Genomic DNA, 18092 nt, shown 5'->3' on the forward strand with positions numbered 1-18092 from the left:
GAATAGTTAACAGTTAAGCCGGACTGTGACAGAGATCAAATGATGCTTGGTGTTAGATCACCTTCCCGACCTGTGAGGGCACTGGAAAGAAGGAACAGAGTAACTTTAAGCAAATGGCAAGACAATTTATTCCATAGGGTAGGTGGAAGTCGGCCATTTAGGAAAGGGGCAGAGTTATGGCACCCAAGCTCACTGACCCGGACGGTAGATGGCATGGCATCTGAGGATTGGAGGAGCGGATGCGCTCGTTAACCTAGGGGTCATGGGTGAGGGTATATAGGGGGGTGTAGCTTCAGTGATCTATTCCTTTGCATATGTTAATTCAAAACAACCTAGAAGGAACCTGTATTGTCTGTACCAAAACTGTGAGTGTTCTGCTTCATCTGTGTAATAACACTGTTTTGCTTGTGTTGTTTTCTCACCAAGAATACTAAACACGATCCGGAGCTGCAGCAACAGGCCAACGAAAAACCCGGACATCACCACTTACCTTTCCACTTGCACCACTAGCACTAAAATCACGAACTGTCGGAAATGTGTCTGTGTTTGTGTTTTGTGTGGGTGAAAGAATCGGACTTTGAGTTACGGGTCAAACTCGTGGGATTATAAACTGGAGTGATACACGCTGCTGTACCACTTCCATCACTATTATTGTTTGCAGGTTTTGTTATAAGGCTCTGGACATTATAATCATTAATAAACACCCTTGCACCTGTAAATCATTCGTCTGTGTCATTAATCCGCTCTGTACTGCACTCGCCTGTATTCACCACTTTGCCACACGTGGTTTTAGAAGTGGGATGGACTACGCAGCACTGTCGGCACTGCTGGAGCAGCTGAATAGCAGACGGGAGGTAGAGGAGAGACGGAGAGAGGAGAGATACACCGCACTGATCGAGAGGGTAGGGCTGGCAATACCTCCCCCCGCATCAGCAGAACTGAGGATGACGGCGCCAAAGGCAAGGGTGCACAAAATGACGGTGGAGGATGACCCAGAAGCATACCTGGTGTTGTTTGAGAGGTTGGCTACCACCGCGTCATGGCCCCGACAGTACTGGACAAGTCAACTAGGACCCTGCCTGATTGGTGAAGCCCAGGCAGCATATCAGGTGATGGGCGATGATGACGCCACTCAGTATGACCTAGTAAAGCTGTTCATTCTCTGCCGTCTGAATAACACAGAGGAAACTCACCATGTGAGGTTCAGGGAGTACAAGAGGTCCCCGAATATACTTCCCAGGATGGTCGCGAAGAAACTCTGTGACCACATAGTACACTGGCTCGCCCTGGCAATAAAATCAAGCGCACAGATGGGCGAGGCCGTAGTCATCGAACAGTTTTGCCATGTGGTTGGTGCCAAGACCCAAACGTGAATACAGCGCTACAACCCTGACACCCTGGACCCGGCAGTAAAACTTGCTGAGGACTTCAAGGACTCCCTGGTATCAGCCCAGACTGGACTACTCACAGTGCTAGTTCAACGGACCATCCGAGCCCCACCTCCTCCCTCTGCTCCACCAACCCTACCACCGGGACTGGGTCAACGACCTCCTAGAGCGCCGGCCCCAATGGGCAACCTTGCCTCCCCTCCATGGAGACCAAGGTTGTCCCCCAGCAACAGGACAGATATCTAACTACTGTTCCCTCCTTCACCCCTACCTGTTGTAGATGCCACCAGCTGGGACATCAGGCCAGGTCGTGTAAAGTGGCAGCATGCAATCTGGCATCAGAAGTGGGTAAACAAGGGAAAATGTTGGAAAATTAGACAGCCCGATCGACGTAATGAAAGACAAATTTATCACATAAATTTATTAAAGCCCTGGCAGGCAAGGGAGGCCTTATTTATAGCCCCAGGCGAAGTAAATGATGATTTAGGCCCTGTTCTAGAGAATTCTAGCACAAAAGACTTTTTGATGGCATCTGAAGCGGGTAAGTGAGAGAAAAATGGTCGGGAGGGGCCTTGTATTGTTAATGTGATTCTGGGTAATGTGAAAACCCATGCATAAGTGGACACAGGGTGTGGTCAGACCTTAATTAGAGCATCTCTCCAGTGGTGTGTTATGGCAGCCAAAAGGTCAGGTGGCGATCTCCTGTATCCATGGAGACACAGCAACATAGCCCACAGTTAAAGCATTTTTATCGGTCGGTCCGATAAAACGTCACCTGGTAGTGGGGTGGCGGAAAGGCTACCACATCCAGTTATTCTGGGTTGAGACTGGCCAAACTACAAAGATTTGATGAAATTAATGGCAGTCCCGACCACACACGTAAATGTGGCAGAAAAGGCCGAAAGGGAAATGATTGGTAATGTTTTCCTCTTTCAAAACGGAAATGTTTTCTCCCCTATTCCGCCCGAGAAAAACATATAGAGAGAAGGTTGCGGAAATGGGAGGGAGCATTAATAGACAAGGCTGGGGGCTGATGGGAGTCTGCTCTAACGGTGAAAAATGCCAGTCAAAGGGGGTCGGAATGCATTGTGACCGAGAGGGAGAGGTTACTGGGCCATTAAGGGCAGATGCTTCTCCTGCCCCTCTCAATGTACCGGACATGTGGCACTCAAATGTGGACATAGTGTGGGGCCCTCAATGGTGCACATTTGGGGACAGGTCCAGTCTATTGAAGGTAAGGATGTTGAAGGCACTGGGGCACTAGTATTTCCACACTTCATTAAATCAAGGGGCAATTACTGTATAGGGTAAACCTGGCCGTGGGCACAGGACAGCATGTAACACAATTATTGGTTCCCCCGTCCTGTTGGCCAGAGGTCATCTTTATGAGATGTGTCGAAATATGTAGCCACATGCCCAGACTGCCAGCGAGTAGTGCCAGGTCAAGTGCCCCACGCCCCTTTGGTTCCACTGCCAATTATTTCCACCCCCTTTGAACGGATCGCAATGGACATAGTCGGTCCTTTGCTACCTTCATACTTTGGTTATACACATATATTAGTGGTGGTAGATTAAGAAACAAGATAGCCGGAGGCAGTTCCATTGAGGTCCACTAGTGCCACAACGATAGCCAAAGAACTAATGTAGATTATGGCAAGAGTAGGGATCCCCAAGGAGATATTGACTGATCATGGAACTAATTTCTTGTCAAACACATTACAGCAGGTATATAAAATATATATATATAAAATACTAAATATACTATATATATATAAAATACTAAAAATATGTCCAATCAAAACATCTGTTTATCATCCACAGACAGACGGTTTGGTGGAACGCTTTAATCAGACCCTGAAGGCGATGCTGAGGTTTGTAAAATCAAGAGCAAAAACATTGGGCATTGTTGCTTCCCTATCTTCTTTTCACAGTGAGAGAGGTGCCACAGAGTTCGACAGGGTTCTCCCCCTTCGAGCTCTTGTACGGCCGACAGCCTCGTGGCATTCTCGATCTGTTGAGAGAGGGATGGGAGGATCACAAAGGCTTGTCTAAAAATGTAGTGCAACATGTGCTCCTACTCAGAAATCGCCTAGAATTGGTCGGTCATTTGCCCAGGAGAATCTCAAAGCGGCTCAGCACCGACAACAGCAGCATTACAATCAAAATGCATTGATTCGAACTTTTCAACCTGGAGACAAGGTAATGCTGCTGCTTCCCTCAACATAATCCAAACTATATGCTAAATGGCAGGGGCCATATGAAGTGATTCGGGCTATAGGAAAGGTGAATTATGAAATTAGACAGCCCGATTGCAGTAATGAAAAATACATTTATCATATAAATTTATTAAAGCCCTGGCAGGCAAGAGGGGTCTTATTTGTAGCCCCAGACAAAATAAAGGATGATCTGGGCTTATAGCTAGAAACCTCTAGCACATAGAACATTTCAATGGGGTAACACTTCTTGATCAGCAGTGTGAGCTATGCATGCTAATTGAGGAATTTAGTGATGTTTTTTCTAACGTGCCCAGTAAAACTAACTTTGCTGAATATGACATTATCACTCCGCCAGGTGTCACGATGCAAGAGAGACCATATCGGATCTCAGAATGTCGATGAGATGGCGTTCACAAAGAGGTATGGGACATACTCGAACTTGGGGTGATTGAACCTTCCAGGAGCGAGTGGTGCAGTCCGATTGTCATAGTGGTCAAAAAGGAAGGCACCAACCGTTTTTGTGTGGACTTCCGTAAGGTAAACGCCATTACCAAGTTTGATGCATATCCCATACCTCAGGCTGACAAAATTCGATAGACTGGGGAAGGCAGGGTTTATTTCCACCCTGGACCTGACGAAAGGATACTGGCAGATCCCATTAACTTGTAGATCCAGCGAGAGAACTGCATTTTCAACGCCAGAGAGGCTGTTCCATTTCACAACCATGCCGTTTGGGCTACATGGTGTGCCTGCTGCCTTTCAGAGACTCATGGACCAGGTTTTACATCCATATCATGAATATGTGGCAGCGTATATTGACAATGTGGTCATTTACAGCTCCACCTGGTGAGAGCATTTGGCTAGGATCACAGCCGTCCTTTAGTCTCTAATGGCAGCCCGGCTAACAGCCAATCTGCGAAAATGTGCATTTGCACAAAAAAGAGACACAATATTTGGGGTTTATAATGGGGAATAGGAGGGTGAAAACAGTTGTCAGCAAGGTCAAGGTCATTAATCTGCTCTGCACTGCTCTCACCTGCATGTATTCACCACTTTGCCACACGGACACATAGTGATCTAAGTTGAAACAGCAATAGGGAGTCATACAGAACACACATATGAGGATATTAAACAAGTAAGATTTTAAATATTAAGAAAATGTAGAAGACAAACTTGCATGTTTAAAAAATAACATGCCTGGTGTGCATCTGGGAGAACACACATACACACACACACACACACACACACACACACACACACACACACACTCACACACACACACACACACACAGAGACATACATTACTAACACACACATGCTCTCATACACTCACACACTCTCACACACACTCTCACACACAGAGACATACACACTTACATACTGGCACATGCACACACAGACACACACTCATGTTATCTTTACTACACTAGTTTTTTTTTCTGAATAGAGCAGATTTATTATCAGAAAAATCAATATCTAATTGAGGAGGCCCATCACTTCTGTCCTCACATTGACTTGGTGTTCTCGCCTGTGTATGTTAACCGTATTATATACAAAAATTTCTTCAACTTCTATAGAAGTGGGAGCTACACACACACTGGGCTTGTATGCGAGACTGTTTTAAAAAAGATTAATGTACCCATTATTGCATGATTATAGAGTACACTGACACACACACAGGTGCACACAGACACAGACACACACAGACTCACTCTCCTTTCAAAAATCAGTCTGCCCAGTTCTATGTACTGGAGGTTCTATGTATGCTACTGTACTAAACCAGTGTTGCTATGGTGATGAAGCTGCCCACCTGCTCTCCATCTTTCTTGCCCACCTGCACGGCCTCTGATGCTGAAAAAGACAAACAAACAGAAAACTGAATCCCAACCACAGTGATGAGCTGAAGTGCCCCTCTACTCACTAAACTGGTCTTACGTGCAGTTTTGAAAGAAACACATGTTGTATTCATTTCAATGTATGTCTTTTCATTTCAAAATGTGACAACAAACAAGTGGTGTCCTCTACAACCACTATGTCTGCTTCTGAAAAGATTCCTGCAAATCGAATGTCTGGAAAGGTGGAAGGGGTTTAAAAAATGATCACTTGGGCTTCCTACTTCCTGTTACCTAATCACTTCCTGTGTTGTAGTTGAAACTGTCCAATGGTCCCGCAGTAATCAGACCATGTCACCTACAGCAAGGGTACAAGGATGCAGCAGTATTGTGTAATGTTGTATTTGAAATGCTTGCAAATTCAAAATTTTAGTTTTAGTTTAAATAACATGTCAGACACAGACATGTTATTTAAACTAAAAAGCCAAAATTTTAAACTATTGGTCTAGTCAGCATTGTGTTGTTGGATATATTAAATCATTTATTATTTATTCAGTATGAATTTATAGTGTCTGTGGTTTGTGCATTATAATTAATCTGTTTTAATTATCCGTTTATAAATTGCCCTTTATTAATTTGCAGATCAATTTCTCAACATTCAGTTTAATTGAAAATGTCCCAAAAGTCCTCACGGATACATTGTAATTAATTTTGAAACAGGGATAAAGTTTATTTTTTTGTGTTCATTTTAATGTTCACTTTGGAATAATTATCCTGTGTAAGTGACTGTGCGTCTATCTCTCACTTTTACACCCCTTATAGTAAAAGCATAGCAACGTATAATAAAGCACAGTGAGTGCATGGTAAATCACAGGTAAGCATGGTAAAGAATAACAAGGTCTGGTAAAGCATATTAATACACATGTAGTGCCAGGGTAAACTATGGTAAACACATCGTATAGTCATGGGAAAATTATGGTAAAACTGCAAAAATACTGTGGTAAATTCATATCAAGAGAACCACTTATCCAAGTATCATGTAACTTGTTAGGGACCTTCTAGCCAAAGTTATATCATAACAAAGTGTATCATAATATATCAAAGTGTATCATAACCTGGGGAGTATATGGAGTGTCTGTCTGTCTGGCTGCCTCTCTGTTTGTATTTCACACTTCATTTAAATTTATATCTCGAGAACCACTTATCCGATTGTGATGAAACTTGCTCAGGACATTCAGAGTTGATACATGTCATGTACATTTACATATCATATATGTAAGAATGTAAGAACCACACTCCATTCGGCCTCACACAATCCCTCTCTCTTTCTCTCTCCCCCTCTTTCATGCTCGCTCTCTTTCTCCCTCTCCCTCCTCGTCCCAAACACCCTGCTATCCTCCTTCTCTCTCCACCCTACTCCCTCTCTCTCTCTCACCACCCTCTCATTATTCTCTCTCTGACAGTGGCCACCATGCCCCAGCTGAAAGCACCCCTTTCCTCACAAGGTGCCATCTGCAACCCAGGGTTGTATGGTCCCAAGGGAACACTAAAAACTGAGAGAGAGAGAGAGAGAGAGAGAGAGAGAGAGAGAGAGAGAGAGAGAGAGAGAGAGAGAGAGAGAGAGAGAGAGAGATGGCTTCTTTAAAAGTCAATTTCCCTCTTATCATGATTGACATTATAACTGCCCCCACCACCATCCTCTTAATAGGTGTTAACTAGGACTCTTACATGTTAACAGTGGCGGCTCAGCAGAGGAGGCATTAAAATGATGTATACGCAACAATAAATATATAGCTTTTACACAAAGGCAGATGTGCTTGGTGTCCTCTGTACATATGATTAGCATTTCTATTAGCCAATCTTATTCTTCAGTTTCCTTACATGACTTGCATGGAATGCTAAGGAAAGCCATCTAAAGCAAATCGACAAGGGTGGCATGCCTCCCCTCCCCTTTTTTTTGTTTTTTCTTGACCCTCCCACATCGATGACCTTGGATGCTAATACTGACAATGCTAATACTGGCAGTGTGTAACAGTTACGATTATTATTATAAACTATGAAATGATATTGCAAAAGTCTACTGAAAGTCATAATAGTAGTACAGCATTTTGTTAGATTTTGTCAAGTTTTATATAAATTGCAAACATTATGTATGTCCCTTTAAATGATAAAGAAGTGAGAAACTCTGTCTGATACTTTGATTTTCTTGTGTTTAATGTAATTTTTTTTAAATCTACTGCTTAGCACTGCTCTATACCTGTAGCTATGTAAACTTGCACCAAGCTTGAGGTGTCTCTATGTCTGAAAATCATGACTCATTTGTTAGAGTTAGATTTGGGCTGCAGAGTCATTTACAATAGGATCTTGGTTTAATGTATGATTAGTTACTGATTATACCTGAGGACCATCTGATTGGCTTGCTTGAAAGTTGCTTGCATCAGTTGTATGCAGAATACATTACAACTCAAATACTTCAACACCTCTCTGTGGTAGGTTTTAATGCTGACAACATCATCAGCCAGTGCTACGATGGTGCATCAGTGATGAGTGGGGTTATTAATGGAGGTGTGCAGATTTACTGCAAAGAAAACTAGGAAGGCACATAACATACCTACATTGTTACAGCCATCAGCTGCACTTAATAGTAGTGCCTGCAATTCAAAGTGAATCACGTGTAAAGAGATTTTTTGATCTTTGTAGTTCTCTGTATGCATTCTTTCATTGGCACTACATTACTCAAAAGTACAATGGCCCTTCACTAATGAGATTACTAGAAATTCACTGGACAGCCATTTTGAAGTGACCAAATGTTTAATAATATAATCAGGATCTTATTCTTGATATAGTGTCAGTCTCAGAGGATAATATTGCTTCCATAGACTCATGTACAGAAGCATCCAGACATTTTTCTCAGCTGAAGAGATAGAGCTTCTTTGTTCTTGGAAAGTTCCTAGTCCATATTCTTGGTATTTTAAAGCCAGCCAATGCTGCTCTTCAGTCACAATCTGTTGATCTGTGCTCTGCTGGTGAAGTGATAAATGCATCAGTAGATGCATTAAAAAATATCCGTCAAGATGAAGATGTCTGGAATGAGCACTGTAGTGTAGATGTAGATGTGCATACTACAAAGAGATAGAGAACACGAGTAAGTAGCTAGCTGATTCTGTTGTGTTTTCAACATTAGGGCACTGCAGTCTGACCTTAAAGAGACCTTGTGACAGAAAGACAATGATTCTTGGTGGTAAATCTCCCTCCTGACCTGTGAGGGTGCTAAGTAATGGGAACAGAATACTCTGGACTATTTGGCCTGACACTTTGTTCCGAGGGTTAAAGGGAAGTCGGTCATGTAATAACCGTACACTGGTACACTAACTCATTGACCCAGAAGGTAAATAATGTGACAGCCGCTGATTACACGAGTGGCTGCAATCATTTACCAAGGGGTCATGAGTGATGGTATACATAGGGGTTGAAGCAATGTATCTGTTCCTTCATTTGTTTAAAAGCATGTGTCGTGGCAGCCATGAAACCAGGTGGCAATCTCCTGCGTCCATGGAGATACAGAGACATACCCTACTCTAAAAGTATATTTATCAGTAGGACCAATAAAATACTACCTCGTAGTTGGGGTGGCAGAAAGGCTACCACATCCAATAATTCTGGGTCAAAACTGGGCAAATTATACAGAATTGGTTAAATTAATGGCAGTCTTGACCGTACACGTAAACTTGGCAGAAAAAAAGGGAACTAATTGGTGATGTGTTTCCTTTTCAAGCTTGTTAAATTGGGTTATTTTATTGGTGGTCGTTTGGTTTGTTATGTTATTGATGAACTCTTGATAATATCACCCCACTTACTGTCAGAATTAACAAACCTAGATATGTTTTGTATTAACATAGTTAAATAAATTGGTTACAAGATTAAATATAAGGTTTAATTATTTTCTTTTTTGCATAAGGATAAAACACAATGTTTCTAGATGATCAGGAAATAATTTGGACCCAGCATAAAATAGAAATTGTTACTTCATTATTCATGAAGTACAAAATTACCTGGATGGTTCTGACATGAAGACAGGTAATGTCAACACCTATCTGGATTAGGTAGTCAGGTTTGACAATGATGGTCACTCTCTTCATGTTCTGTTACTGAAAGTGTCAGATTAAAACAGAAGGGTAAGGATATCAGATATCTAGAGGAGATTATTTTGATAAACTGAGCATAATGTAGAAGAGGGATGATCCCATGATGGGTGAGATCAGATATTTAAAGATCTGACAGCCTAAGACCCATCACTCTGCTGCTGTAAAATGTTTATGCATGAGTTATTTCTACTTAAAATGCAGATTTTTATCATAGGTACAAACCACAATCAACCCAAATAAAACTGGTTCTAATCCACAAATGTCTGCTCGGAGTGTCATTCTGTGTCTCTGGTGTCGCATCTCAGAGCGCCTGCTGGTGCGCCTCCAGTGAAGGGGGGACAACTCTGTTGATTGATGAAAGTAGGAGATGTAACCTGCCCTGTATATTAAAGTCTGTAACCTGTATTTTGTGGCTCAAATACTACCTGGCAAGACTTGTTGGTTTACTGTCTACGGTCTACTTTCTCTAGATTTGCTTTGTTCCTGAATTAAACTCTTTTGATTGAAGATTACCTGAAGAAGACTGACATTATTTTTTAAGAAGAAAATAAACCTTTTACAATTTTGAAATGTCACATTTTGTAAATTATGTCAGTTTTTCATTAAGTATCTGAAAACTACAATGCCGTGTGTAATTCAATATGTTAATGTAACATTATTCAGGAAGTTTCATTCATAAAGCAAAATTGGTTAATTCTATAGCATGATGCAAAACGTTTGGTCATATGTTACTGTAAGGACATTCTGGAAGTAGATTGCTATATATTCTGTCCAATCGTTTTTTCCTTTAAAAAAAGCAAATTCACTTGCTTTTTTCACCTTTTAGTCTTGAAAAAAATCAATAAATAAATCTAGAATCAATCAAAATGAGTGACATTATCAGAAGTTCATCAATAACATAACAAACCAAGCGACCACCGACAAAATAACCCAATTTAACAAGTTCTCTTCTACTCTCATGCAACTTCAGAGTTAAGTTATACATTCAATGTTAAATGCAGTCATATAATTGTTGTCAATTTTGTATAATTTATTATTTAACATAAAATTATGGACAAGAGCTGTTAAGGACAACTGTCCCTATCTAGTAGAGACTGGAGTCAAGAGTAACAGTGTTGCTCATGGATAACCTGAGCTTTTCACAGTTGGAAGACAAATTCAAAATGAATAGTTTAACTGGGTAAGTATAAGGTGAGCAGTGAGGATGATAATAAAACTATCAGTGTTATGCCATTGAGTTGGTACAGGTTAAGAGGTAGAACTTGGACAGATATTAAATGTATCTGTACATTGCCCACAACCCACATGTATTGTAACTGGCTCCCAGACTGCACCTGATCACTGCAATTTTAGACTCATTTTACACAAAAAAGTTCTTCAATGCATCACTCAAAACAAGAACACCAGTTCAGAAGGCCTAGAGAGAACAGTAGCCTTTTGCTGCAAACAGCCGGTAGACCTAAATGTATTGTATACTTAATGTGTTAAAGTTGTGCTAACTAGTGTAAGTGTGACCTATTAACAGATTCCAATGCTCTCAATGACTGGTGCTAAAGAATGTCCTCACCAGGTTTCACTGAGACTTTCTAACCAGGCCTGATTCTACAGCTGCTGCTTAGCTTGTTTGTTGATCTTCTGAGACAAGAGCAGATCACACCATCAGAAAAGATGATGAAGTCCTGGTCAGCCCTGTAGAGCTGCTCAGCTTAACTCTGTCCATTGTAATCCAGACAATGGCAGGACTCCTTTCGGATGGTATTAACATGGGAAGGGTTTAATGAATTAGCTGGAGTGGATCAGAGGGAGATGATTAATGCGTTAGTTCAGAGGTAGCTTACAGAAGATTTTCTGCAGAGAAAATCCTTTCACGAATGGTAGGATTTCTGGAATGATTTTGTTAGGAATGATCTCTAAGTTCTAAACACCACACACACCCCCATTAGGTAATTGTAGTGCGTCATGAGACTTTGAAATCACTTCAGACAGAATGCCTACAGAGCATTTATAAAGAAACGCAAGCTTGAGGATCCAACCTGTCTGCACAGCATACATTTGGATCCCTGACTTCTTCCGATTTCAACCTTTCATTCAGAAGTGAACACGACAAGCATGCGCCTCCTTTACAGGCAAAGAGAAGAAAACAACAAAGCACAGTTTCATAATTCATTTTTAAATGTAAAACAAATACTATGGTGACTATTATTATTGATGGAGTATCTACTAGCATGGGTCTTAAGAAAATTGGATCCATTCTACATGGAGATTTATAACCAAGCTGGATTACTCTGGTCATCATTGGGATTTATATAGACTGGTTGGCCTGACTTCTTTATCTTCACGAAGATCGAAACACTGGTACATGCTTATTTATAAGGCTATTATTGGTAAATCCCCAATGTATTTAATAAAATGTTAATTATCTGTAGTACAGTAAAATCTCAAAGTTACCAACAGAATACAATTTTAAAAAGTGCAATTTTGAAATGGTAGGAACTGCAAACATGTTACACTTTCAATTGAAAGAAAACACTGAAAATATGGTTTTAAAACTTGACAGGGATATCATCCTCTGCAATGGGAATACAGTATCAGGAAAGCATCAGCGATATTAAAAGAAGACCAAGAAAATAAAACCAACAATTTGCAAAAGGGGTGAAAGATGTATTGGACGCAAAGTGCTGCTGCTGGTTTTGTTAAAGCAATCATGAGCGCCATGCTGGTCTTGGAGAAGGCAAAATTACTGTACCAACAAATATATCCAGACAAAGGTGAGGCAGATTTCAAAGCAAGTATGGGCAATTTTACTAGAAACATTTTAGTTTTAAACAAAGGAACTTTTTTTTTTTTTTTTTTTTTTTTTTTTTTTTCCCCAAACCAAGAAGTCTGATGACTGAGTAAGCTGCACAAATGCATTTTGTTTAAAATTTCACGGGACACTTGCAAAGGCGGAAGGGGAATGGAGTGCTTGTGGGACTTGGGCGACAGAGTGTTAGTGACAAAGTCGAACAGACGGGACAAGTCCCCTACTCTGAAAGTCCACTAGCTGCTTGAGCGGTTGTGGAGAGTAGGGGACGACATGGATAGAAGAAATCCCCCCCTCCCCCCTCTCGGTGGAGGACCTGGAAAGTAAAAAGATCTAGACAGGTCCGGTCTGTAGAATTGACCTCCATCAAATGTGAGCCCCGAAGTGAGGGCCAGGCACCTGCTGGATGCCCGCGGGACCTGGAGGAAAATGAGAAAGGGTTAAGAGAAAGGCGTATGGGTGCAGAATAGGAGGAATGATGACCAGGTGGTGGAGTAGGCGGAATGGGTGGAAGGAGCTAAAGCCTCAGACATGAACTGTTGAGATGAGCGGAGGAGACTGGAGAGAGTGGGGTTAAGATGAATGTCAAAACCTTGAAGGGGGGAACTGGGTGAGGAAAAGAGCCTGCATTAGGAACCAGGCTCCAGAACTTGAGAACCTGCAGACAGGAGAGAGAATCGGCAGCATTATTGAATGTACCTGGAATGTAACAAGCTTGAATCAGGAAATTAAAAGAGACTGAAATTCAAACTAAGCAGCGGAGCAAGTGCATAACTATAGGAGAAGAGGAACATCCTTTGTAGATAATTTGGATAGTAGCTGTATTATCGCATAAGAACAGGATAGACTTCCTGGGCCAGAGATGACAGTACTCAAAGAAATGAAAGAAGTAATTTACAAACCGCTAACCAAGATCATGCAGCAGTCTCTTGACACAGGGGTGGTACCGACAGACTGGAAAATTGCAAACGTAATACCGATCCACAAAAAGGGAAACAAAACTGAACCAGGTAACTACAGACCAGTAAGCCTGACTTCTATTATATGCAAACTTATGGAAACTATAATAAGATCCAAAATGGAAAATTACCTATATGGTAACAGGGTCCTGGAAGACAGTCAGCATGGTTTTAGGAAAGGGAGATCGTGTCTAACTAACTTGCTTGATTTTTTTGAGGATGCAACATCGATAATGGATAATTGCAAAGCATATGACATGGTTTATTCAGATTTCCAGAAAGCTTTTGACAAAGTCCCGCACAAAAGATTAATTCTCAAACTGAACGCAGTTGGGATTCAAGGAAACACATGTACATGGATTAGGGAGTGGTTAACATGTAGAAAACAGAAAGTACTGATTAGAGGAAAAACCTCAGAATGGAGTGTGGTAACCAGCGGTGTACCACAGGGATCAGTATTAGGTCCTCTGCTATTCCTAATCTACATTAATGATTTAGATTCTGGTATAGTAAGCAAACTTGTTAAATTTGCAGACGACACAAAAGTAGGAGGAGTGGCAAACACTGTTGCAGCAGCAAAGGTCATTCAAAATGATCTAGACAAGATTCAGAACTGGGCAGACACATGGCAAATGACATTTAATCGAGAAAAGTGTAAGGTACTGCACGCAGGAAATAAAAATGTACATTATAAATATCATATGGGAGATATTGAAATTGGAGAAGGAATCTATGAAAAAGACCTAGGAGTTTTTGTTGACTCAGAAATGTCTTCATCTAGACAATGTGGGGAAGCTATAAAAAAGGCTAACAAGATGCTCGGATACATTGTGAAAAGTGTTGAATTTAAATCAAGGGAAGTAATGTTAAAACTGTACAATGCACTAGTAAGACCTCATCTTGAATATTGTGTTCAGTTCTGGTCACCTCGCTATAAAAAAGATATTGCTGCTCTAGAAAGAGTGCAAAGAAGAGCGACCAGAATTATTCCGGGCTTAAAAGGCATGTCATATGCAGACAGGCTAAAAGAATTGAATCTGTTCAGTCTTGAACAAAGAAGACTATGTGGCGACCTAATTCAAGCATTCAAAATTCTAAAAGGTATTGACAGTGTCGACCCAAGGGACTTTTTCAGCCTGAAAAAAGAAACAAGGACCAGGGGTCACAAATGGAGTTTAGAAAAAGGGGCATTCAGAACAGAAAATAGGAGACACTTTTTTACACAGAGAATTGTGAGGGTCTGGAATCAACTCCCCAGTAATGTTGTTGAAGCTGACACCCTGGGATCCTTCAAGAAGCTGCTTGATGAGATTTTGGGATCAATAAGCTACTAACAACCAAACGAGCAAGATGGGCCGAATGGCCTCCTCTCGTTTGTAAACTTTCTTATGTTCTTATGTTCGTAAGCGGCTACTACGATAGGGTACAGCTCGAGAAGAGGAGAGGACTTATGTTGGGCAGGTAGGGACTTAATTTCCTGAGGCCACGTGTCAAAGAACCAATGAGAACTGAAGAACCTGCCGAAGCCTAGGTCGGAGGTGTCCGTAAACAGAAGGAGGGCAGAGATGGCGTCATCGTAGAATAAAGAGAGCCCATTCCAGTGTTGGAGTAAAGTGATCCACATTTTGATATCCTCTCTAACCTCCTCAGAAATGGGAACTGAGGAGTTCAGGCTCTTGACCAAAGAAGAAAGGGCGAGAAGGCGAGAGATAAAAGAGCTGCCTTGAGGAATAATTTGGATGGCAAAGTTAAGATGACACAGCAGGGAGAAGAGGTTGCGCTTAGAAATAGACTGATTCCTGAAAGGAGGACAACAGCCAACGAACGCGGTTGAGCTTGAGGGGCGGAACTTCAAACTTGAGAGAGTCCAGCGTAATCTCAAGGAATTCTATGCAGGTGGAAGGGCTGCTAGTTTTCTCAGGAGACAGTGGAAATCCTAATGAATTACACCGAGATCTAAGCTGAGATATGGTCTGGGCTGGAGGATGCGAAGCGGGAGATATTAGGAGGAAATCGAGGCAGTGAAGAAGAAATGGAATGCGTTGGAAAGTGTTGAGCAGAATCCAGCACAGAGCCTCAGAAAGAGTATCAAATATCTTTGGGCTGTTGCAGCAGCCAAATGTCAATTGTGTAGCAAAGTAGAAAGAGCCTTGCCAAGAGATGCCAAACAGGTGGCAGAGAGAAGGGTGGATAGGCATTACCTTAAAGCATCAGAGATGTCTGCTTTGGAGAGCCAAGCCCCATGTCCTGCTTTCTTGATACAGGTGATAGCATCTGAGAGGGTGACGTAATGTAAAGAAAACTGATCGTGGGAGATAGGAGCATTGATGATGCTGGTGCTGCTCACTCGAGGAGTTGAAAAGGTCAATGATAAGACATTTATTAGTATTTACGGTAGCAATCCTGATAGCAAAACGGAGATTGCTGCATATGAAGGAGGAAGCCAGCAGGCCGGTGGAGAAGCCATGCTGGAGTCTATCCTGAGATAGTTGATGAAGTGTCGGTTTGGATGAAGGCGAAGAGCATTGGTAATAGCAGAGGAGATGTTAATGGGAGTGAACATGAAAGAACTGATTGTCATTTCTTTTTGCATTGCAAGGGGCAGATGGATTTTGAGTGTTCGTCCCCATAGAAAGAGCAAACATGGAGAAGTTATTACAGATCTGGCAGTCCCCTGAGATTTGGTGCGATGTCCGTACTTGTCCTCTGCCCAGCAGGAGCTGGGGAAGGTGGTAGCATAGATTGGTAAGGGGCCAGATAACCTGGTATTGAACCAGGGAGGAGTTCTCGGGCCTTGGGAGGAGCTAAAGCTGCTAGGGATGGCTGACTTTGGGCACACGTGGGTTTAATGCCCGATGGATGCGCAGACTCTGCATGAGTGGGCACATAGGCCATCAAAGATCTGATTAAACAAGTCTTGATCTGGAATGGTCCAGTTGACTAGGAGGTTCTCCATAGCTAGAAGTGCAGCTGCTTTAGCAGAAAAGCTTTTATGGTACTCATAGAACGAAGTTCCCCTGTACCTCACTTCTAGCTCCACGATGTAGGACAAATAGTGGTCCAGCTCTTCATGACGATGAGGAAAGGTGGAGCAGAGGACATTATGATAAGCGGAGAAAGCGAGAACGAATTCACCTGAAGTAAGGCTCTTCAGTAACCTTGGTTCACTGGACTTAAGGGTGACCAGAGCGTCTCCACAATTGACAACACGTGGTCTAGATGTCGGAAGTAGAAATCAAAGCCGAGACCAGATTGACATCCTTAACCTCAATTATTTCGAGAGGAGGAGCTTGGCTGAGAACCAGCGGGTATTGCAGAAGCCATATTGAAATTAGTAACGGGTTTGGGATCTGAAGGAAGCACTGAAGCAGCTGTGGTGCGGACTACGGAGAAAGCGTTGCTGGAAGAGGAGCTTAATGTCCTGCAGGAGTCCTTGATAGATCGTTTCGGCAACGTTGGAGGAAGGAGCTGGAGAAAGAGGAGGACGAGGGGGGGATGGGATAAGACTGGCGAGAAAGAGAGGAGACAGAGGCAGCTGCTTGGGCCAGGAAAAGGGGGGAGGGGATGCCTCGGGAGAAGAGGGCAGAGCAGGAGGAGAGACTGGATGAGAGACCTTAGCAAAGGTAGACTTGCTTGAAGCAGTGCGGGGGCGCTTAGGAGGAGGGAAGCAGGCCTCCGCAGATACAGAGCTGCAATAGACGGAAAAGAGAGCAGCTCTATCTGCCTCCTTCGGAATTTAAATGCGTACATCAAACATAGTCTTAAGAAGCAGTCCTTTTAATGGAGAACCTTGGCTCGACAGCTCTTAGAGCTAGCTGGAGCAGGGCTCTGCCGAGGAGGGAGCTTAGGAAGAGCGTCTGCTGGAGTAGAAAAGTTGCTTGATGGGGGGGGGGGGGGGGGGGGCAGGAGCTGCCCTGAGGAATTGACTGGGCTAGAAATCAGCGTTGTCCCCAGAAGAAAGATTCACATTGAGCTCCGTGGCAAAAACGCTGGAAAGCGCAGAAGATTGAAGAAAACTGCAGTTTTTTTTTTTTTAAATAAGTTCCCTTTTTATTAAGTTTCCCTATTTGTTTTATTTTTTTAAAATAAGTCTTCTCAAAAGGATCCTTTTTTTTTTTTCTAAGCGTGATATGCAGCAAACAAACACACGCAGGTCTGTAGATCGCCTGTACCAACCGAAACAAAAGATCAGGAAATAGTGCACAACTTAAATAGGGAAGAGAGAGATTGACAGATGGTAAAGCCAGAGTGGATCCCCGGTGCTGCACAACAACGCCCAGAAACCGGCAAGAGCGCAATGCCAGTTATTAGGAGCAGCTGGGAGACAGCTGCTGAATCAACCCTGCACGAAAGTGGATATACCGAAAACGTGGCCGCTTCCTTTCCCCCAGCTGAATATGATCAGAAAGGACAGAAATGCTTGGTCTTGGAATAACTGGCTGAAAAGAGAGAGAAAAGCAGGTGAGTGCCTTTTACGGTGTCTCTTGAACTACGCTATAAGGCCACATAAAATATAAAGAAGCTATGTTAACTCAGGTTTTCCTGGATGTTTAAATGTGTTATAATATGTCACCTTCTTGATCTGGTCTCCATTCAACTAACCAACTTCCATTCAGACACTGAAGGCGGTAATTGCATAATTTTACTTGTTAAACCTGGTTACCGGTGAGTTACCTAATTTATTTCAAAGTTGCCATAATAACCTTTAAGATCCTTCATGGATTAGAGCCATCTTACTAACTACTAACT

At 42.3% G+C, this 18092-nt stretch overlaps 1 protein-coding gene across 2 annotated transcripts in view; it reads right to left on the bottom strand.

The window, feature by feature from the left end:
- Nucleotides 1-18092, bottom strand: part of LOC121296155 (protein FAM131B-like) — a 71632-nt gene that overhangs the window by 27561 nt on the left and 25979 nt on the right. The window contains exon 2 of one of the 2 annotated variants that reach the window (XM_041221409.1): nucleotides 5415-5455. The exons of the other annotated variant lie outside the window; for it this stretch is intronic. Within the exon in view, the coding sequence (XP_041077343.1) occupies nucleotides 5415-5455 (41 nt within the window). The remainder of the gene's footprint in view (nucleotides 1-5414; nucleotides 5456-18092) is intronic. 2 annotated transcript variants of the gene reach the window in all.

This window comes from Polyodon spathula, chromosome 21, assembly GCF_017654505.1.
Source record: "Polyodon spathula isolate WHYD16114869_AA chromosome 21, ASM1765450v1, whole genome shotgun sequence".
NCBI classification, from domain to species: Eukaryota; Metazoa; Chordata; class Actinopteri; order Acipenseriformes; family Polyodontidae; genus Polyodon; species Polyodon spathula.